This window comes from Lissotriton vulgaris, chromosome 7, assembly GCF_964263255.1.
Source record: "Lissotriton vulgaris chromosome 7, aLisVul1.2, whole genome shotgun sequence".
Lineage (NCBI taxonomy): Eukaryota > Metazoa > Chordata > Amphibia > Caudata > Salamandridae > Lissotriton > Lissotriton vulgaris.
In genome coordinates, this window is record NC_141695.1 from 1,052,311,652 (window position 1) to 1,052,334,354 (window position 22,703).

Here is a 22,703-nt window from a genome sequence, read left to right on the forward strand (position 1 = left end):
ACAAAGTCTGGTTTGGGAAGGCAGGGCAGGTCCTCTGGGTTCTTGGGGTGTGCTGACTGCAGGACACACCAGGATTGCGCTGTAGTCTGTTGAGGTCGGGACAGGCCAGTGGGGCTGGGGCCAACTCTGTTGGTGTCCTCCTCTTCATCCTCAGCATGGCTCTTCGGTCCTTCTTCTTCTTGTCTGAGGCAAGGTTCAGGGTTGCCCCTAAATACTAAATTTAGCTACGTTACAGGTAGGTAGATACCAGTCCTTAAGCTTTTCACACAGATGGTATCCTGAGAAATAAACCGTTAGACTTCAAAAACTGCCTTCTTTGTGGCCATAACATCAGGTAGGCCATTAAGCTAGAAGGATTGGTTTCTCAGAACCTTGCACAGTGTAACATTGTGCCAGGGTGGTTCTCTGAGCTCAGTCTTGCTACTTTGCAAAACTGCTGTCTGAGTTCATTCTTAAAAAAGATATAGTTCTATTTTTCCAGTTCTCCATGCCTCCCATCTGAGGAGATCCTACTTAATTGGGACAACCTACTGTCTACTAAAGCAACTATTGCCAGACTGATAGTCATTCATCACCCATCAATTCACTATGCACAGAGCCAAACTTTCATCCAGGGTCATGGCACCATCCAGCAAGACTAAGGGGAGAGGATGTAGCCTTACTGCTAGAGCGGTCGACCTCGAAGCTGGGGAACCGGGTTCGAGTCTCGGCAGCAACGCTCAACATCCTGTGATTCTGGGCAAATCACTTAATCTCCTTGTGCCTAACAAAATTTATGTGTCCATCTGTAACAACAAAGGTGCTCCTGTAAAGCGCTCTGATACCTGATATCCTCTGGTCTAGTTCGCGCTATATAGAACGCTTAAAAAAAAAAGAAAGGTTGCATTGGTGGCATTCCCGAGACCTGCACGTGTCCGAGACATGCTGACTGGCTACATTTGCTATCTTAGTCACATTCTGAATACACTACTCACTTGAGCATTGCTCCTAGAGCAGTGCTAAGTTTTCGTATGAAGTTCTGCAGAACCATTTAGTGTTATCCCTGGCTGCCAAATGCTGCCTTTCGCCGTCTCTTTTGTTTTTTGTTATTCTCAGTTGCTATATGATCAATCCATAGGTTGGGAATGGGAAAGAGCCAGGATGTAAGGATATGATAAAGTGCAATTCATGGAGACTCTTTGGTCATTGGGCTCTTATCAGTTCCCTCTGGCTGGCCCTTCAGTTATTGGCCAAACACACACATTGGCTTATTTTTAATTAAACTGAGTGGAAACTTACAAAGATGCCCTTAGGCACAGTAATGGGATCATGCAGGGTATTAATAGAAGTACCAATGCACAGAGCTTAGTATTTCAATTTTTTTTAAAAAAAAAGTATACATACAGTTTCCAGTAAGTTGCACCCTCATGTTGATAAAGGTAAGACTTCTATTAACTAAGAGTAACGGAGTCACCAAAAGCATATTTTTTTTTTTTTTACATAATGCTTGATTCCGCTATTTCACAATTCAGTGGTTCATACCTGTTGGCAGATTTATTTTATTTACTAGTGTATAAAACACACTACAACTTACTGAGCATCCTACCATTTCTCTTTTTTGTAGAGTACTGGTATATGTTTAATCAATTACTTTAAAAGGAAGTTGTATGTAAAATTATGCTTTCCACTGCTACGTTCATTTTGTATGTTTTTATTTGCTTCCTTCAGTCTTTCTACAAGATTTGGCACAGTAGCTGTTCCCAACATACTTCTGTTTCAAGGAGCCAAGCCTATGGCTAGGTTTAACCATACAGAGCGGACTCTAGAAACTCTTAAATCCTTCATATTCAATCAATCAGGTTAGTAGGGGGGAGAATGGAATTGGTACTCCATTTGCCATATATCATCTTGACTGTTTGTCTTTATACGTATATGTTGGAACTTCAGAGCTTCCTAGCGAGGGTTTAGCAATTTAAAACTTCCACTCTGGGAACCTGCTAATTTTAGGACACAATTGAAACATTACCAAGACTCAGTAGATATCTGCACGAGTCCAAATTTGTAACCTGGTCTAATTGCTCTTTCCTGTTCCAAAATGTTTGAAAAATGATTATGCCAGAGGCACTCTTCGAGAAGAGATCTAAACTAGATACAAATTCTTCACAACCCTCAAGGGTCTTTCAAAAGCACAACCTTAGCGCTCTTCTCTCCCTACCCACATCAAATAAAGGCTTTTGGTTCTCTTTAGTACTGCCTGACTGTGATGAAAAATGTCTCTATTTCCTTCCAGTTACCCCTTCTTCAGTTTTTTCTCTTTGACTAGAGTTTATGCGCTGAAAATGTCTTATCATAAACCTTACCCTCTCTATTATCAACTGCATCATCTCTCGAACATGTACTCATCTTACTCAACCAGAAGAGCTTGTCTGTCGAAGAATGAAAAATTTCCTAGCTAACGTAACGGAAAGTTTCAATTCTATTAAGGACTCGGAGGCAAGGATTATGCCTTCTTTCTCCACTTTATTCACAGCAGCGAAGATAACAGACTACATTTCCCATGATTTAACAGGGGCATGTAGTCTAACAAGAAAAAAAACAGAGAATGTCCAGACTCCATGTCCAATCAGGGCCTTGGCAGCCCTCACATAGTCACTCCACAATGTCTCTTCCTCCTCTTTCTGAGCGCCTAGACAGCCACTCCCCTCTCTTCAGGCGTCTTGCTTGGAATCCGAGCCTGAGGGCAAGAGGAAACCACATTACCAGAGGAAGTACTGATGAACATCAGACATAGTCAATACAATGAAGTAAACCAATCAAACAAGAATAAACCTGTTACCAATCAAACAAGAATAAACCTGTTACTTACTGACATACGGGGAGGGTTCTCCTCCAGGAAGTCCGGGCGGGATAATCCTCGCCTCCCGAATCCTTAATAGAATTGAAACTTTCCGTTATGTTACCTAGGAAATCTTTCATTCTATGTCAGGACTGGAGGCGAGGATTATGGTTGTTCAAAGCTTGCCCACAACCAAGTGTGTCATATTCAAGATCGGTTTGAAATAAAACCGCTTGAATGTGGAATCTGAAGACCAGTCCGCCGCGTTGAGAATGTCCTCAAGCCGCGCACCGAGACTGAAGGCCTTCCAAGCCATAGCACCCCTCGTGGAGTGTGCTCCAAACTGGCTAAGGTTGATGCCTGCCTCCTGCATCACCCAACGAGTGGGGGAAGAAACCGCTTTAAATGGTTTTCTCAATGAAATGAGAAGCTGTCTCTCGCCTGGGGGACGGAATTCCTCTGCCTCCTCATAAGCTTTCAGACAATGAACCACACAAAGCTTCGGAGAATCCGCGAACAGCGGATATGAAATAGACCTCGTATGACACTTTGTGCGCCTGTGCAAAGTGAACGTCACACCCTTTGGAGTGAAAACTCTGCCAGAAATATCCAAAGCACGCAGGTCTGACACTCGTCTGCAAGAAACGAGACACAAGAGCATGGCCAGTTTCGCCGACAACTCTTTCCTTGAGAGATACCTATTGTGCTGCCAAGATATAAACAAATTAAGGACAAGGTTAACGTCCCAAAGCGCAGACTAGCGCGGCTCCGGAGGCAACGAAAGACGAATGCCCCGTAACAACCGGCAAACCAACGGGTGCTCACCCACCGGTGCTCCATCCACTGGGAGATGACCAGAAGAGATAGCTGACCTGAAGGTGTTGCTAGATCGGTAAGCCAGGCCCTCAGAGGCCTACTGGGCCAAGAAATTGACTACGTGGACCACATCCGAGACCAAGGCATTGAAACCCCGTCGCAGACACCAACGAGTCCATCGGTACCAAGCAGACCTGTATCACTTGACAGTACTGTCTGCCCACACTTTCGAGATGAGGGACTCAGCCTCTCTCGAAAGGCCAGGGGCTTCCCATCGACCCCTGAAATCCACCACACCATGAGCCTCAGCGACCCCGAGGATACTAGAGAGTGAGGAGCTCCGTTCGGACTAAGAAGGAGGGAAGGAAACGGGGGGAGTGGGATTGGAAAATCCCAAGAAAGTTCCAGAAGAACTGGAAACCATACTCGCGACTTCCACACCGGGGTGATCACTACCAGCTCTGCCGCATGCCTGCGAACTTGCGCCATCACCCTCGTGATCATGGTGAAGGGAGGGAACGCATACCCCTGCTCCGCCCTCCAGTCCTGGAGAAATGCATCGGTCGCCGTAGCGAGAGGATCCGGCCTCCAACTGAAGAAGCGAGCCAACTGGTGGTCCAGCCTGGACGCAAAAAGGTTCACAGAGAACGGACCCCAAATGTTGCTCAGGCTCCTGAACACCGAGTGGTCCAGACGCCAAAGGCTGGCGTCCCGGAAGTGGCGAGACTGAAAGTCTGCCTCCAGATTGTCCCGACCTGGAATATATTCCGCAGATATTCGACATGGTTGTCTAGACAATATTCCAAAGGAAGTGACGAAGTGCACACCTATTTTTTCATTAATTTGTCCATTTTGTATTTATTCGCGTGCTAGCCCAGAATCGTGGTCTGCCCGGAGCCACGAAATTGTGAATGTACATCAGGAACTATGGGGCAAGCTCTTACCCCATTACTGGACGCACAGCGGTAATGAAAGCATGTGAATTATGCAACATTTCAAACCAAGTTAGTTCCAAAGTTTATTCAGAAAGTTCATCCAAACTGTTCATAGTATGCCAAATTCCTCCAAGAACACGTGCGAGGCATTTTACTGGCATAACTGTAACCTCATGCGCTACAAACATGCCAAAGCCTTAATCGGTAGCTAGGAGTATATGCCGGTAATCTTCATAAATTTCATCACGATAACCCAATGCATTTCGGGCCCTTCAAGGCCCTTCGTCAGGGGTATTTCTACAATTAAAAAACAATATTTCAATGCCAAAATAGTATATATTTGAATTATGCAAAACACATTTCTAAGCACTTGTTTAGTCACGCTCCATGTTTTCCCGCTAATTGTGACCGTATGCCGCCACTACCTTCTTAATAAATGTCTGGGTAACCCTCCCTCCGTTTCATCAAATATCAATAAATTTACTCTTTCTCATGTGCTCATCCTGAATATGCAAGGTACACCAAACTGCCTACGTGTCGAAGCTGATGTTGCGTGTTTATCTAGGTTCCTGATCGATACTGTGACCTTATGCCCCTATTCGGCTATAAATCCATTTATTCCCTATATTGGCATAACCGTTCAAGTGCGATTTTCTGAAAAGTCATCTCTGGCCTCACACGAACAGAGCCACATTCCAGCATAGTTCCCTCTGCCACTTCCTTTGCGACCAATTAGTGCAATGACAGAGCAGTAGTCACTATCTGATATTCCTAGATAACACTCCGAGTTCTTCAACAAGATAAAAACTCAGCAAACCTGGAAATCCCCGCTTGCTATGTTTTGATTAGTAATGGAACTCTAATGAGCAACTGATAACTATCACTTCCTAGTGACATCTTTAATTGACGTCTTATGTCCAGCAAACTTGCGTCAAACCCGGCACCTGTCAGGTATAAATATTACCAACGTTGCCTTAAGCAATGCCTGTTGTACGAGCTACTGAAGCCAGCTGCCTGCACGACCCCGTGTTGGTAAATCTAGCACTCTGTCGCTGCAGCCTGCTATCCTGTGGTGGTGAAGCTGCTGATACCATTGTCGCTGCTAAAGCGCGACCTATGGTGCAGTACGCTTAAGGAGCTGAACAGCCGTCCCTCTGCGAAGACATCCAGCAGATTCCAGCTGCCCGCGGACGCTGTCCCCCCTCCTTCCTCGACGCGCTGAAGAGAAGCCGCTGCCTTTCTCGTGCAGAGAAATCCAGTCCCGGCGCTTCAGGTTTACCCTCGCGGGTGACTGGGATATCGAGAGAGACCCCTGAAGGAGATACCAATCCTCCATCATTCTATTCAGAGGTATGGTGTTGACTAAACCCTTAGACGAGAATTCTTGAAACAAACCTTGGCAAAACCAACTTAACTTAAAGCTACTTACTTACTCCCCTTCTCACGTGTTAGGCTTAGGTCAGGCACACTGGAGTAGGCTTAGTTAGAAGCACCAGTTGAGTATGTTAGCCTAATGTATATATGACTGTATATATGTTTTATTACTTTTAAACCATTGTATGGCTAAGAAACCATATCAATGCTTTTACAGTTCTATTTCGCAATACTTATCTTACTGTTCGTACTTTTTATAATAACAATTATTGCAATTGTGGCAATACATTTCTCTTGTACGAGAAGAAAGACTGTTCAATAAATGTTAACCCTTTATTGACAAACGCCCGTCTCTCTATTCTCTACATCTCGTGAAAGTTAACTGCACTAGACTGACTGAGTGAAATACATGTCTATTCTTTCACACGACCCTAGAGATTGACTCTTGATCTGAGGAGCAAAGTTGTCATGTTGCACGGTTGTTGGAAAACTGAATCCCTTCTTGTCTGTGCCAAGGAAGCTGATCACTTCCTATGCAGAGAAGAAAGTTTCCAGTGACCTCTGAGCTAGTTGGTAACACAACCCAATTAAGTTTAGCATAGTCAGTGGAGGCCTGGAATATCCGCAGTTCCTCGTCGATACTACTGTTTATGTTATTCCAATGCGCAGGGCCTAGTGGGAAACTAGGAACTACACTACATGGCGCCCAACGTTTGGTAAGGCGATAAACGAACGCAAGACTTTTAGAGTAACTCAGTCGTGCATATTTCACACCCCTTTCTCCCGTAAATACTCCAATAGACGTCTGGAGTGGGTGAAAGGTTAAAATCCGCCCGACCTTAGTAGGAAGAGATTCCTATGTAAAGCTCTGGTTTATTCAACGTTGAAGGATACAGTGTTCCAAAATATTGTGCACCTAATCTTTGTCTCCTTGGAGACCTACTCTGCAAAACCTGCATTTATACAATGTCAGTAGAAAATAACGGAACCACTGGGGGCGCAGCAGATGCGACTCAGCAAGGTCCCGAATACACAGACCCGGATGCAATAATCATCCCGGCACATTTAAGAAAATCTATAACTTCAAAACTTATAGTAAACGGACTGACACCTCAGGGTGGTACAGTAATTTTCGTGATAGAGGCTCACGAGTATCGGCAGACAGAGGTATTCTATTCATGGATAAACTTTCCAGCGGTAAACGCTATAACAAAAGAGTTTCACTATTACAAAATAGAGAAACCTCTGGAAGAGTACGCTCCTTTCGAGGAGATTGAAATTCCACTTAAATTTCAAGAGCACCTGCTCTGGTTTAATGGCGCCCTAAAACACAATGATCACATAACCAGGCTCGGTCCACTAGGTAGACCAGGAGCCACGTGGCCGGTTCTAGCCAGCTACACACCACATCCTGACATTGCAAAAATGTCTAGAGAAGAGCTGTTAGTACAGCTAAACACATTAATAAAAATACATAGGCAATTAGTCCAATATGTAATGCGGACTGCAACAGTCCAGCCAGCTGTTAATACACCACAGCTGACCCCTCATCAGGGGAACACAAATAAAATTACACCACAGAACATACAGTCATGTCTTGGTAAAACACCCGTAAAACGGGAACAAATTCCTTTCTGGTTAGCCCAGAAAATCACTCAAATAGAGGCAGTATTTCCTGATGCTACCCCTATAGAGAAACACAGAATCTTGACCATCTGCCTTCCTATGGGAATCGCACCACACGTGGAGGACTGTGACACTTGGGGTACAGTCTTTGCTTCCATTTACACAAAAACACACGGTGTTCCGTCTATGGCGGTAATACCAGAAGTGCTAAAACAGATTCAAAATGAATTCGGTCCAGAGCCCGCTTTAAATCTAGGTATGAAATTACTGAAAGACTTCAAGCAGGTCACGGCTATATTATTAGCCAACGTAAAGGGAGAAGCAGCATCTGTGGCGATCCGCCAGAAGTTGAGGGAAACAGATATAAAAGATCCTGTTGAGCTTGCAAAAATCATAGAAAAATGCTATGAAGAATTAGGTAGAGACAGCTTGGGTGGAAAACCAGTTAAGCCCCAACTGCTCGAAAATCCTGAAATTATTTATTAAAAATAATTTAAACACTCCTAAAAAAAGCTGGGATGGAAATAAACAATCCACTCCCAAGGAAAAAGTTTTCCAGTCCAGAGGAAGGTCTCCTCGACGGAGGGAAAGAACTCCGACTCGAGAACGCCAGTCTCCCCAGAGGGAGCCCTCTGAGAAAAGATATAACCTTAGAAATAGGGATAATCTGAAAAAACCTGATAGATATCAAAGTATTGATACACGTCCCTCTCGATCTCTTCCACAGAATTCGGAAAGAAGAGGACGGTCAGACCCAGGAGAGCACACCAAGTCCAAAGACAAGGAACCTGCTCAAAATAAGAAATCTCAATTTAAGAAAAAGAAGGTAGCCAGTATTAGAGTAATCAACCATGCCGAGGATACTGAGGACACAGTTGAAAAACGGGGAGTGGGCATTGACAATGTTGGACAGTGCAGCAGAGATCAGTATAGCGCGCAAGATCTTGATGAGTCATCTGGAGACAGTGGACACGAATGAATTCATTCAGGTTGAAACTGCCGACGCCAGACTTAGCGAGCCCCATAAAATATACGAAATTACATTGCGTATAGAGGGTGATAAGACTAGGAAAATTAAGAGTCTATTTTGGGATAAGCTCTCAAAAGGCTATGATATTCTGTTAGCTGAAAAAGATTGGCCCCCGGAGTTTGTCAGGGAGTGCCCTCGTGGCGAAGAAGTGATTATGCCTGCCTTCTCGAATCACATTCCGATTCACAAAAAATATACATATGCAAGGAAATGGGCAGTAGCCCAGGCACCTGCATTATATAAAAATCATGTAGGATGGGATGAGGATTCACCTCCTCACAAAATCCAATTAAAAAGTGAACCAACTGCCCAACGGCAGTATCCCATAAAGCAAGAAGCTAAAAAACAAGTCAGGGAGATCTTGGATCAACTTGAGTACCAGGGGGTGATTGAAACATGCACCTCTCAAATGAACAATCCTTTGTTTCCTGTCTCCAAGCCAGACAATTCATATCGTCTAGTTTTGGACTACAGACATCTTAATACATGTTGCAAAACTTTTGCAGTACAAAACTCGCATAGTGCAGCCCTAATGAATAACATAGTTAGGAAAAAATATAAAACGACATTAGACATTTCTAATGGCTTCTTTTGTCAAAACATTGCACCAGAAAGCAGATATTTGACCGCTTTCTCCGCATTTGGGTCACAGAAAAAATTCTGTCGACTCCCACAGGGGTTCAAGAACAGCCCAGGACTATTCTCAGCTAGGGTAACAGAGTTACTACAAATCTATGATGATGAAGCATTGTCTTACGTAGATGATATTTATCTCACAGACGACGACTTGGATACTCACTTGAAAAGAGTGAACACCATTATACTTGGGTTCGCAGCAGAGGGTTACAAATTCAACTTTAAAAAGTCCCTAATTGCCCATCTGACAGTACTATTTTTAGGGTACGAATTATCAAGTGAAGGGAAAAGCCTAGCGGACAACTTCTTAGAGAAGTGCGCTGTACTCCAAGCTCCAAAAACGCTGAAGAATTTACAATCAATACTAGGTTTTCTGAATTTCGGAAGAACTTACATACTAAATTACGCAGAGAGGGTTAAACCTCTCTACGAACTAATTAAACCTGATTTTAAACAAATCAATTGGACTCAAAAACACACAGAAATTTTGAGATCACTGCAAACAGACATGTTAGCAAACACTAAATTAGATACACGTGACAACACGATTGATCTTGTAATCCGAGTCATCCCAGGAAGATGCAGATTCACGTACCTGACCTCTAATGAGGGAGAAAAGGTACCTATTACAATTAAATCTCACTTGTACACACAAGCAGAAAAAGCATTCAGTCACACAGAAAGAACTGTGAACGCAGTGCAAATCGCATTAGCAAATGAACGAGAACTAGCACACGGCAAAAGGATTAATATCCTTACAGCGGAATCCGCCTTCGAGGCGCTATTCAGCCCAGTAAACCTGCCTACAGTGTCACTGGATCCGAAATGGATACAGTATATAGATTCTCTAGGAGCGGAAGACGTGAAATACTATTTCGCACCGCAACTCGAAGAACTGAATGATTTAGAATATGAAGAAGAATATCCTCTGCCAATCGAAATTCTGCCTCTCCCACAATACGCATGTATAATCTATACAGATAGCTTTGTACAGCATTTCAACGTAGAGAAAAAATCCTACGATGCAGCATGTGCGATCATTAAAGGTCGTTGGCTGTGCGGTAAATTCAGACCGAAAGTAACAAAAACTGAATCTGTAAGAAAGTGTTCGGTTCAAAGAACTGAAATCAGATCTTTAAAGATGGCGCTCGAAAATGCAGAACGTGAATTCCCGACACTTATAGTGTGCGATTCTCATTTTTGCGTCAACTCTTACAACAATAAACTGCAGAGTTGGATCGAAAACGACTACAAAGATGACACAGGTGCCACAATAAAGCATAAATTGCTCTGGAACGAGGTAGCTCTTTTAAATAAAGAACTACAAAAGACTCACGTGATTCACGCACAGAGTCTTCGACGTGATGGCGTTCACGTTGCAGGGAATTCATTGGCTAATAGAGCCAAAGCGGAAGCAACTAAACCGGCTTCCGTAGCCACAAAAAAGCGTACAGATAAGTACATAGACGGGGAAACCATGCTGGCAGTAAAAACGACCGTAAAAGGCGACTGTGCAGCACTACCCATAAACTATCCACTCAATTATGCATACATAATCGATGCAAACTCCGTTCCTTTTGCTCTAATCCCTGGAGTGGGGGACAGAGTAATTCCAAACAGGAACAGGAGAATATTTTTAATAGCAGACGCACATATGGGTTTGGGTCCCAGGCACAGAGAGATCAAGGAATCACTGACTGAATTACAATCAGTATTCTGGTGGCCGGGAATGAGTGTAGAACACCAAATATATGCGAACAACTGTGAAAACTGTAATAGGGATCGCAGTAAGGAACCTTGCTACCGGCTACCAGTCAGAAAGAGCGTAACGCTGCCTACACCCCGTCCTGCGTCCTATTAATAGTTAAGACGAAAAGCACTTAAAAAAATGAGGCCACCAGCGCTCGGCTGACGCTAGAACGGTTATAAAAGATTTGCAAGTCTTTATCGGTACATACGCAATTACCACGTTCCATTCTGACCAGGGTCCTGCTTTCAGCTCTCAAGCCTATAAGGAGGCCATGGCTAGCATGGGAATTGGGTTGCGGTATTCTTGTCCGTCGCACCCGGAAGGGAACAGTGTGGTAGAAAGAAAAAACCGTGACATAAAGCAATCTATAACAGCGAAGGTATTGGGTTCAGGCGCTGGGTGGGTCAAACATTTAATAAGTGTCCAGACTAGTCTTAACAACATGCCAAGAAATTCTCTAAAAGGTTTCAGCCCATACGAACTATTGTTCGGAATTAGAATGCGAGTTCAGGACCTCGATAGTCAGATGTCAGTGGTACAAGAAGAAACAACGCACTTTGATGTAAAAGATCGTTTGGCTGTTTTACAGGAACTGAATGAAACAAGAAAATCATTAAGCAACATAAAGTTAAAGCAACAGCCAAGTACCACTGACGAGGCACCACCCGCAACAGCCCCAGCAAGGCCTGTCTGGATTCCAAAGATTGGGGATCTAGTCAGAGAAAAGATCGCGGTTAAGAAGGAATTTGGGCCTTCTTACAGAAAAGCAGTACCTGTCTTAGCAGTCACCGGAACAAGATCAGTTGTGCTACCGCCCCTTGCTGGTAAAAAGGAGAACAGAGTCGTGTCTATCGATCTGGTAAAACCACAAGCATGTGGCCTATAATCAACAGTAGGCCCAGTGGACTCCCAAGAAACAACAGAATACCCAAACTTGCAACAATCCAAGAGGTTCAAACTGAAAGACTAATCACATTCGATCAGCCTGCAGTGCACAATGAAGGACTATGCAATAATGCCATGGAACTCGTGCCTCTTGAAACACAGATTGAAACAGTTCGTCAAGAAACAACACCAGTCTACAATGATGTGGCATCAGAAAGTGCTACCGAGAGACAGATTGAAAAAACAATCCCATCAATTGACAGAACTGCCTCTGGTTATTTCATCAACTTCGACAACTTCTCTGAGGATTTAAACGAGCCCGAAGTGATGCCAGAAACAAAAAAGACTCTTAAAGAAAAAGCAACGGAACTCTTTCATCAACTGAAGGAAATCTATCTAATTTCCATTTGGCTAGAGTTCTGGTTCGGTCTAGGTGTATTTTTCCTCCTGCTTTGGCTCATCATGGTACTGTGTTTGGGAAAATTCATTGAAGGAAAATATATTACAATGGACACAGCAAGTCAGAACATCAACCTAGTCCTGAAACCACACAGATCATCCCACGTGAAGAAAAGAGAACTGTCAACAGTAAATGTCACAGCAATTCCAATACCTGGTGGGGTAGTATGGGAGAAAACAGACTATGAGATCTATGGTCCGGTCGAAATCCTGAAGTATCCTCATCAACTAAAGGTTTCCTTAAGTGACTTTGTGACACCTAGTACATTCTCTGATGATTGGGACTTTAACAGTATTAATGACATGATGTCTGATTTAATAATGTCAGCTAGATTCACAGATCGTGATTATTTACAAGGTTCATCTAGTTATGAGCAGTTATTCTGTTACACCCACTATGGGGATCATTACTTGCATAAATCTGCACAGCCTAGAAATGTTTTTATGTATAATCAATGGGAACATTGTTCTACACCACCTAAAAGCAGTTCTAAAGCATTTTTTGAGAAATTCAAATACTTCTCAGGGTTTAACACCAGTGATGCAGAAACGTTTTATTACAAACTGTTAGATAAAACAGGAATGAAAACAATGCTGACAAATTCTAAATTGATATATTCAGAAGCATTTTATGACAAAATGATGACATTTGGTTTTGATTATTGGAAAAATAATATTGAAACGAAAACAATTTGGGGTACAAAAGATTGGCAGGTGCAAGGCATAGAAGCACTGTTTAGAACCTGCATGATACCTGAACAAATGTTATTTTTAAATGACACAATACACCAAACATCTTGTCTTGGCCTAGCTAAGATCAAAGACCTTAAAACACCGTCTATACCGAAGCCAATACCTGAAAATGCAACCACAGATATTGAGTTAGACGTGTCACAAATTTTACATTTCAACAGAACACATCCTGATTGGAAAAAGTGGTTAATCTGGCCTACAGACACAAATAGCTGTCAAGATAGATTCCTGAATAAAACACAGGGGTTAAAAATGACCAGATTAGACCCTAGATATTCCCAGAGACAACATCCAGGGATTATAACATACAGTGTAGGGAAACTCTGCCTAGAATGGCTAACTACATCCACACTGGCTGAAATTAAGCAACACTTGTCTTTATTAAAAGATGGTGCTGATTTGCGCGATTTCATTCTTGGACCACGCAAACAGCGTCAAAAGCGTTTCATAGCGACCAGTATCTATGCTGCTTACAACGAGGCTTGGAAAGTAAAGCAAATTGAAACTGCTGAAAAAATACGAGAAATTGATCGTATTAATTTGGAGAAATCACTTTCTGTGGTAGACAATGGGTTAACGACTCTGTCTTCCAGAATATATTCGTTGGACAATATTGTATCCTCTGCCTTTGATGTGATAGACAGAGATTTGCTAATGTTACAACATGGCCAATCTCAATTACGTTCTATTATAGAATTAGGCTGGACGCTGCAAAATCTTCGTTCAGGCTATGTGCCTTGGCGTTTAATCAACACAACGTCATTATTTTCCAGTTTTAACCTTACTGATAAACAGTTAAGTTTGGCACAGAAAGGAGCAGACTATACAATCCTGAGCATCGAAAAACTCGAGAGATTACCATTGACAATGTCAGAGAGTCCTGTCATTGAATGGATAATACACGGAATTATCACAATTCCGATAACAACTTTCCGATTTAAAAAGTGCCTTGAGTACATACCTGCTGGCCAGTATGAACAATTGGGTAAAGGATATGTAAAATCCGAATGGAAATTACCATACACTCACTCTTGCTATAGTGACAGTGACAAAAATGTATTTCTTAGTGGTGACAACTGTAAACACTCACTAAGCGGTATACTTTTGTGTCAGGGTATTAATTTACACGGAGCATGTGATGGAAATTCAAACAACCTTTCATGCCACCAGCTAGTCACACCTGCAACTCAGATAGAGCCCTTCTTTATGCAACTCGCAAACGGGAGTTACATTCTTAGAACGGATCACAGATGTTGTGGCCTGACGCCAGGGAAAAGTTATCTAGTACAAGTTACGTCCATGGTCAAATGTTGTATGCAAGCATTGTTTCCGAGTGAGCCTCCAGACATAGTGACTCCCATCTGGCCTCGTCTGAATCTCTATTCTATACGAATTGATACATTAAGCAAAATGAAATCTGTACTTTTACAGACAACCGTGCCTATAACGTCATCTAAAGAGACGTATGATCTTCTAGTCGCAAGGACGGCTACTGAGGTTCATGACCTTTTATCAACAAATTGCCCCGTGCATTTCGTAGAAATGTTCAGCCAACTCCTTAACATGTCTAGTGCAACAAGCATCCCAGGCATATTTAAGACAGTCTTTACGGGACTGCTAACACCCTTCCAGGCAATTTTGGGAATCTTTCCTAATTTTGTGCACTCCATTTTTGGCGGCATACCATTATTTTTGGGACTCGTCGCAGGGATTCTATTTTTGACCCTCCTGCTTCGTTATGGCAAGCCTCGGCTCAGACATAGCTCCCATGGGAATGGAAGAGACAATCCTAGCAATGCGCTACCGGGACAGGATAACTAGCGTCCTTGGATTGGCCAGGCTGACAGATCTAAACATGACCTGGTTCCTTTCATTCAGACCGATATGGCAAAATTGCATTTTACCTGTGCTACGGTGTATGCTTTGCGGCGATGAATGCGTGTTGGACATCTGTCTTTCACTTCCATCAGCAGTACCAATGGACGTCGATACTTTGCTCAGTCCAATAACGGCTCACGCATTGTGTTGTCCCCAGCGGCTACCAATCCTGATGACGGCATTCGTGGAGACTCCTGTACTACAGCCAAGTGGTAACAGTGGAGCGAGTGACAAAAGCAACATCATCCAGGTACAACGTTCTGTGAGCATTGCTGGTCCTGCCTTCGATGACAGCAATCATTCTCACACCTGCCAAGTTACAGCGCTATCTAATTTGGTTGAACTATCACCTGAATTTGTAGACCAATTCTTTGAGAGCCTGTCTGATACGATGTTCTCACCCATAGAGAAACAATAACATTTTTAGAAGCTTTCCGACACACAGCGTTCCCATGAACTCTGAATTCGGCCTTCAGTTTTGATCAACAAAAACTGCCAAGAGCTTTGGAAATCTATTTTCTTTGAATTGGACAATTTTTTTAATATTGACCTTTTTTGGCACGAACAATTCTTTGCTTAACGTAAAAACTATTCTTAGAGAACAGAAGCTTCACACTTCTATTTCTAAACACATCTAGAGACATAACAACATTACACCAGCCTCTAGCACACATGTTATTACAATGCATTTTTATGTGATGATTTATCTCGCCTTTTCTTCTGTCAGAGATACTTCATGTGTAATTCCTTTTGCATAATCGTTCATTGATTTCATATGCAATAATTTTTTGAATGATTACTATGCTTTAAAAAACGTACAGTACCTAAATTCCATGTATTACAAGTACGCCTATTTCGAATGCATTTATGTATTTTGGGGTGGGCAATGTTACACATGCATCTAATTGCTTAGTTTTAGTAATTTTGATGGACATTAACCCGTGGAGTGGGTGTTGCGTGTTTATCTAGGTTCCTGATCGATACTGTGACCTTATGCCCCTATTCGGCTATAAATCCATTTATTCCCTATATTGGCATAACCGTTCAAGTGCGATTTTCTGAAAAGTCATCTCTGGCCTCACACGAACAGAGCCACATTCCAGCATAGTTCCCTCTGCCACTTCCTTTGCGACCAATTAGTGCAATGACAGAGCAGTAGTCACTATCTGATATTCCTAGATAACACTCCGAGTTCTTCAACAAGATAAAAACTCAGCAAACCTGGAAATCCCCGCTTGCTATGTTTTGATTAGTAATGGAACTCTAATGAGCAACTGATAACTATCACTTCCTAGTGACATCTTTAATTGACGTCTTATGTCCAGCAAACTTGCGTCAAACCCGGCACCTGTCAGGTATAAATATTACCAACGTTGCCTTAAGCAATGCCTGTTGTACGAGCTACTGAAGCCAGCTGCCTGCACGACCCCGTGTTGGTAAATCTAGCACTCTGTCGCTGCAGCCTGCTATCCTGTGGTGGTGAAGCTGCTGATACCATTATCGCCGCTAAAGCGCGACCTATGGTGCAGTACGCTTAAGGAGCTGAACAGCCGTCCCTCTGCGAAGACATCCAGCAGATTCCAGCTGCCCGCGGACGCTGTCCCCCCTCCTTCCTCGACGCGCTGAAGAGAAGCCGCTGCCTTTCTCGTGCAGAGAAATCCAGTCCCGGCGCTTCCGGTTTACCCTCGCGGGTGACTGGGATATCGAGAGAGACCCCTGAAGGAGATACCAATCCTCCATCATTCTATTCAGAGGTATGGTGTTGACTAAACCCTTAGACGAGAATTCTTGAAACAAACCTTGGCAAAACCAACTTAACTTAAAGCTACTTACTTACTCCCCTTCTCACGTGTTAGGCTTAGGTCAGGCACACTGGGGTAGGCTTAGTTAGAAGCACCAGTTGAGTATGTTAGCCTAATGTATATATGACTGTATATATGTTTTATTACTTTTAAACCATTGTATGGCTAAGAAACCATATCGATGCTTTTACAGTTCTATTTCGCAATACTTATCTTACTGTACGTACTTTTTATAATAACAATTATTGCAATTGTGGCAATACATTTCTCTTGTACGAGAAGAAAGACTGTTCAATAAATGTTAACCCTTTATTGACAAACGCCCGTCTCTCTATTCTCTACATCTCGTGAAAGTAAACTGTACTAGACTGACTGAGTGAAATACATGTCTATTGTTTCACACGACCCTAGAGATTGACTCTTGATCTGAGGAGCAAAGTTGTCATGTTGCACGGTTGTTGGAAAACTGAATCCCTTCTTGTCTGTGCCAAGGAAGCTGATCACTTCCTATGCAGAGAAGAAAGTTTCCAGTGACCTCTGAGCTAGTTGGTAACACAACCCAATTAAGTTTAGCATAGTCAGTGGAGGCCTGGAATATCCGCAGTTCCTCGTCGATACTACTGTTTATGTTATTCCAATGCGCAGGGCCTAGTGGGAAACTAGGAACTACACTACACTGAACTGAATGTGACAATCCCTATGCATGCAAAAAACTTTCAATAGATCTTTAAAGCAAAAAACTCTTCCAGCTGCTCAATATTGCCAGAAACTTGCCGCCAGATCAGACAGGGCTTTCGACTTGGTGCCCCCCCAAATGGTTCACATATCGAACCGCTGAGAGGTTGTCCATCTTGAGTGCCACACAGGACTGAACTGATTCTTTCTTCCAGCACCGCACTGCGAAAGATCCCGCCAGAAGTTCCAAACAGTTTATGTGTAACTTCTGTTCGTTGGGTGACCACAAACCTCCTGTAGAGAGATCCCCGCATCGGGCCCCCAACCCAACCTGCTGGCTTCTGATTCTATAATCATGTCTGGGGTGGACCCGAAGATTGCCCGCCCGTTCCACGCCTCCATGTGATCTAACCATCATCGGATCAGTCGACTTTGTGCGAATACGGATACCCTTTCCGTAGGAAGTACCCTTTGAGGCGTTGGAGGGCCCTGTAATGAAGAGGGCCCGGGAAAGTTGCCTGAATGGAGGCGGACAATAAGCCTACTACTCGGGCCAGCTGTCGGAGGGAAATTTGGGTTCTGGAAAGAACCCGTCGCAGCTCGTGACGGATTTTGGTCACCTTCCTGCCCGGAAGAATGAGCGTGGAAACCTTGGAGTCTATGACGAATCCCAAGAATGTAATGTTCTGGGTCGGCTGTAACAGATTTATTCTAGTTTATCACAAACCCAAGGCCCTGAAGGAGTGACCCCGCCACCTGCAGTTGTTGTGACAGGCGACGCGGGCAAGCCGCCATCAACAGAAGATCGTCGAGGTACACGATCATCCTGACACCCCTGGACCTTAAAAACTCCCCCGCCGGCTTGAGTACCTTGGTGAAACACCAAGGGGCCGATGAGAGGCCGAAGGGGAGAGATGTGAACCCGTAAGTGTGCGGACCCCAGAGGAACTGAAGAGACTGTCGATGGGGAGGAAAAATGGGGACCACCAAGTAGGCGTCTTTGAGGTCCAAGCGGACCATCCAATCGAAAGGCCGGAGGACGTCTCTGAGAAGATGGATTCCCTCCATCTTGAAATGGCGATAAACCAGCCATTGATTGAAGTAGGAAAGGTTGATCACAGTCTTCTTGCCCCCATCGGTCTTTTGGACCAGGAAAATGTTGCTCACAAACCCCCGAGAAGGATGCCGAGAAGTGCGGGTAATGGCACCCTTGCGGAGGAGGTAGGAGACCTCCTCGTCCACCAAAAGGCTGTCCTGATCTTGAAATGGCGATAAACCAGCCATTGATTGAAGTAGGAAAGGTTGATCACCGTCTTCTTGCCCCCATCGGTCTTTTGGACCAGGAAAATGTTGCTCACAAACCCCCGAGAAGTGCGGGTAATGGCACCCTTGCGGAGGAGGTAGGAGACCTCCTCGTCCACCAAAAGGCTGTCCTGAGCGGAGAACTGGATAGGCCGCTCCAAGGCGGCTTGCACCGGAGTCCCCTCGAACTCTAAGTGAAAACCCCTCACAGTCTGTAGGACCCATGCATCGCTCGTGATTGTAAGCCAGATTTGAAAACAGCGCACCAACCTTCCCCCTATGTCTTGTGGGAAAGAAGGGAGAACGCTCACCTGGACTAGAGACTGCAGCTCCTCAATGGTATCCTCTGCCTTTACCCCTTTTTCCTCGTGTGGGGTAAAAATTCCCGAATCTTGATCGTCCACTGGACGGACCACAGCTGCGTCCACTTCAGCTACAAAAAGAACACGATACACCACCACCAGCAACAGGTTGCACGCAGAAGTTGGAACAAGATCACAGCTGACCAGCTCGCCGCTTCCCTGAGCCAGGACCCCCCCACCCCCCCGCAAGCTCAGCGAACCCCAGCCAGGCCGCCAACAACCTCACGAAGTCGATCAGCAACTGCGCAGACTATCTCGCCCCACTGAGGACCCCGCCCAGCAGACCTGGCAGTAAGAAGGCACCATGGTTCACCGACTAACTCAAGAGCTCCAAGAGAAACTGCCGAGCACTCGAGAGAGCCTGGCGCAGAGACCCAACACCAGACAACATGACCACCCTCAAGCTCGCCACTCGAAAACACCACCAACTGATCCACACCACCAAGAAAACCGCATTCAAGGAACGGATGGACAACAACGCCCACAACAGCAAGGAACTCTTCAACATCGTCAAAGAGCTCTCCAACCCCAGCGCTGGAAACAACATCACCCCATCACAAGACCTCTGCAACTCCCTCGCCTCCTACTTCCACAACAAGATCACGGACATACACAACAGCTTCAGCACAGAGCCGACGCACCCCACGACAGCACCTGCACCCCCCACCACCACCCTCCGCCGCTGGACCCGGATCAACACCGAGGAAACCCTACGCACGATGAACTCCATCCACTCCGGATCTCCAACCAACCCCTGCCCTCACCAAGTCTTCAACAAGGCCGACTCAGTCATCGCACCCCACCTGTGGGACATCATCAACACCTCCTTCGACACAGCGACCTTCCCGGAGAGCTGGAAGCATGCCGAACTCAGCGCTCTACTGAAGAAACCATCAGCAGACCCCACCGAACTCAAAAACTACCGCCCCATCTCGCTCCTCCCGTTTCCGGCCAAAGTCATCGAGAAGACCGGCAACAAGCAGCTGGCCGCCTTCCTCTAGTCGAATGGATCCCTCGACCACTCGCAGTCCGGCTTCCGGGCCAACCACAGCACCGAGACCGCCCTCATCGCTGCCACTGATGACATCCGAGCCCTGCTCGACAACTGGGAAACAGCGGCCCTCATCCTCCTGGACCTTTCCGCGGCTTTCGACACTGTCTGCCACCGCACCCTAGAGCAGCGCCTCAGCAACGCCGGAATACAAGAGAAGGCACTAGATTGGATCATCTCCTTCCTCGCCGGAAGGACTCAGAGAGTTCGCCTCCCCCCCTTCAGATCAGAAGCCACCGAAGTCATCTGCGGCGTTCCTCAAGGCTCCTCGCTTAGCCCCACCCTCTTCAATGTCTACATGAGCCCCCTTCGCACACCAACACAACCTCAACATCATCTCCTACGCCGACGACACCCAGCTGATCCTCTCCCTCACCAACGACCCAGCCACCGCCAGAGCCAGCCTACACGAGGGGATGAAAGACGTAGCTGAGTGGAAGAAGAACAGCCGCCTGAAACTGAACTCAGACAAGACTGAAGTCCTCATCCTGGAATCTTCGCCCTCCGCCTGGGACGACTCCTGGTGGCCCCCCACCCTGGGCAGCGCACCCAAACCAACAGACCACGCACACAACCTGGGCTTCATCCTGGACTCCTCCCTCTCCATGACCAGACAAGTCAACGCCGTCTCCTCGTCATGCTTCAACATCCTGCGCATGCTACGTAATATCTTCCGGTGGATCCCCACCGAGACCAGGAAGACGGTCACCCAGGCCCTCATCACCAGCCGACTGGACTACGGCAACTCCCTCTACGCCGGAACCACTGCCAGACTCCAGAAGAGACTCCAGCGAATCCAGAACGCCTCAGCAAGACTCATCCTGGACATCCCCCGACACAGCCACATCTCCGGACACCTGAGAAACCTGCACTGGCTCCCGGTCAACAAGAGAATCACGTTCCGACTCCTCACCTACGCACACAAAGCCCTACACAACCAAGGCCCAAGATACCTCAACAGCCGCCTCAACTTCTACACTCCCGCACGCCAGCTCCGATCAACCAACCACGCCCTCGCCGCCGTCCCCCGCATCCGAAGAGCCACCACAGGAGGAAGATCCTTCTCCTACCTCGCCGCCAAGACGTGGAACTCCCTCCCGACCCACCTCCGCCTGACCCAAGACCACCTCGCCTTCAGGAAGCAGCTCAAGACCTGGCTGTTCGCGCAGTAGCGGACCCCCCCTCCCCAAGCGCCTTGAGACCCTCCGGGTGAGTAGCGGGCTATATAAATGCTGTGATTGATTGATTGATTGATAGTTTCCGGAGCCCTTCTGGTTCGTCTGACTTAGCTGTTGGCGACCGGCCGAGCGGCCCCTTTCTCAGCCGGCCCCGCGAAAAACACGGGGAAACACCTTCTTAATCGTCGATTGAGCACGGTCAAGGGATGTGAAGGTATTTACAAATTTACCTAGCTCCTTCACGAAGGTTCGCAAACAGGCCCCCTTGGGCGACAGCGCCCGCTTCAGAATCCGCCAGGTCTCCCAGCTTCGGGTGGATTTTGATAAGGAGCGACCGGCGGTGCTCAGTGGACAGGGCACAGTTGGCATTGCCCATAAAAATAACTACTCTTTGTGCCCAGCCTGAAAGGGTGTCTGGGGAGATGAGATCCGGACTCCTTAGCCTCCTCGGCCATGTCCAGGATCTTGGTAATGGGACCCAAGGCGTCCAGGAGCTTATACTGGCAGGCCCTCCAGGATCTATCGATGCCTTTTTTTAGGATCTCCAATAAACTTCTGAAGAAAGGTGCCCATCCTGGGGTCAATCTCTGGTGTAAGGGCAACCTTCCCGTCAAGAGAAGGGCGAGGGCATTCCGCCCGCAGACAGTTACGAGCTTCTTTCTCAAGAGGGCGGCGGATATGGGCGGCCACGTAAGCCGCCACCTTATCGGAGCGGGACCATTCCGAGGACCGCGGGTGCACTATATCATTGGGATCCAACATATCCGCCGTGATCGGGGGCTCTTGGGAGGACCCTGGAAGAGCTTGAGGGGCTAGGGGCGTCGGAACCTGACCGGGAGAGGAAGACGGACCTGGCACTGGGGCGGGGGAAAGGCAGCTGGCCTACTGGCCATAAAGGCCTGCCTAAGGCGATCAAAAGGATCCCCATTCACGCCCGCCTTGCGGGAACACTTATGCGGAGGGGAGCCCAGTGGGTCGTGGGGGACAGGAGCAGCAGCCTGGGAGGGAATAGGAGCAATATGCTGGGAAAGCTTGGCAAAAATCTGGTCAATTTTTTGCGATAGCCTATCCTCTAAAGGGGATATGGCCTGTTCAACCGCCTTATAGATGGTGTCCACTGCCTCGTAAAAGGCATCCCCCCAGGGCATGTCAGCGAGGGGATCGTCGTCGTCCTCCTGATAGTCCTCATAGTACTCCATGATGGGACAGCGAAGAGCTGCGCAGTATATAACAGAGGGGTACCCCTGGCCTAGCAACAGAGAGGCTTATCGGGCTGGGTGTCAGCTGAACACTTTAGGAGGGCGGAGATCCGCCAATCAATGGGTCCAAGCCCAGGGACAAACTGGCATAAAACTTAATCAACCCTCTTTGTACAG

General features: G+C 46.0%; 1 protein-coding gene across 1 annotated transcript in view; it reads left to right on the forward strand.

Annotated features, from left to right (window-relative positions):
• Positions 1 to 22,703, forward strand: part of TXNDC15 (thioredoxin domain containing 15) — a 126,400-nt gene that overhangs the window by 97,912 nt on the left and 5,785 nt on the right. Inside the window, exon 4 of the mRNA XM_086931501.1 lies at positions 1,708 to 1,838. Coding sequence (XP_086787627.1) covers positions 1,708 to 1,838 — 131 coding nt within the window. The remainder of the gene's footprint in view (positions 1 to 1,707; positions 1,839 to 22,703) is intronic.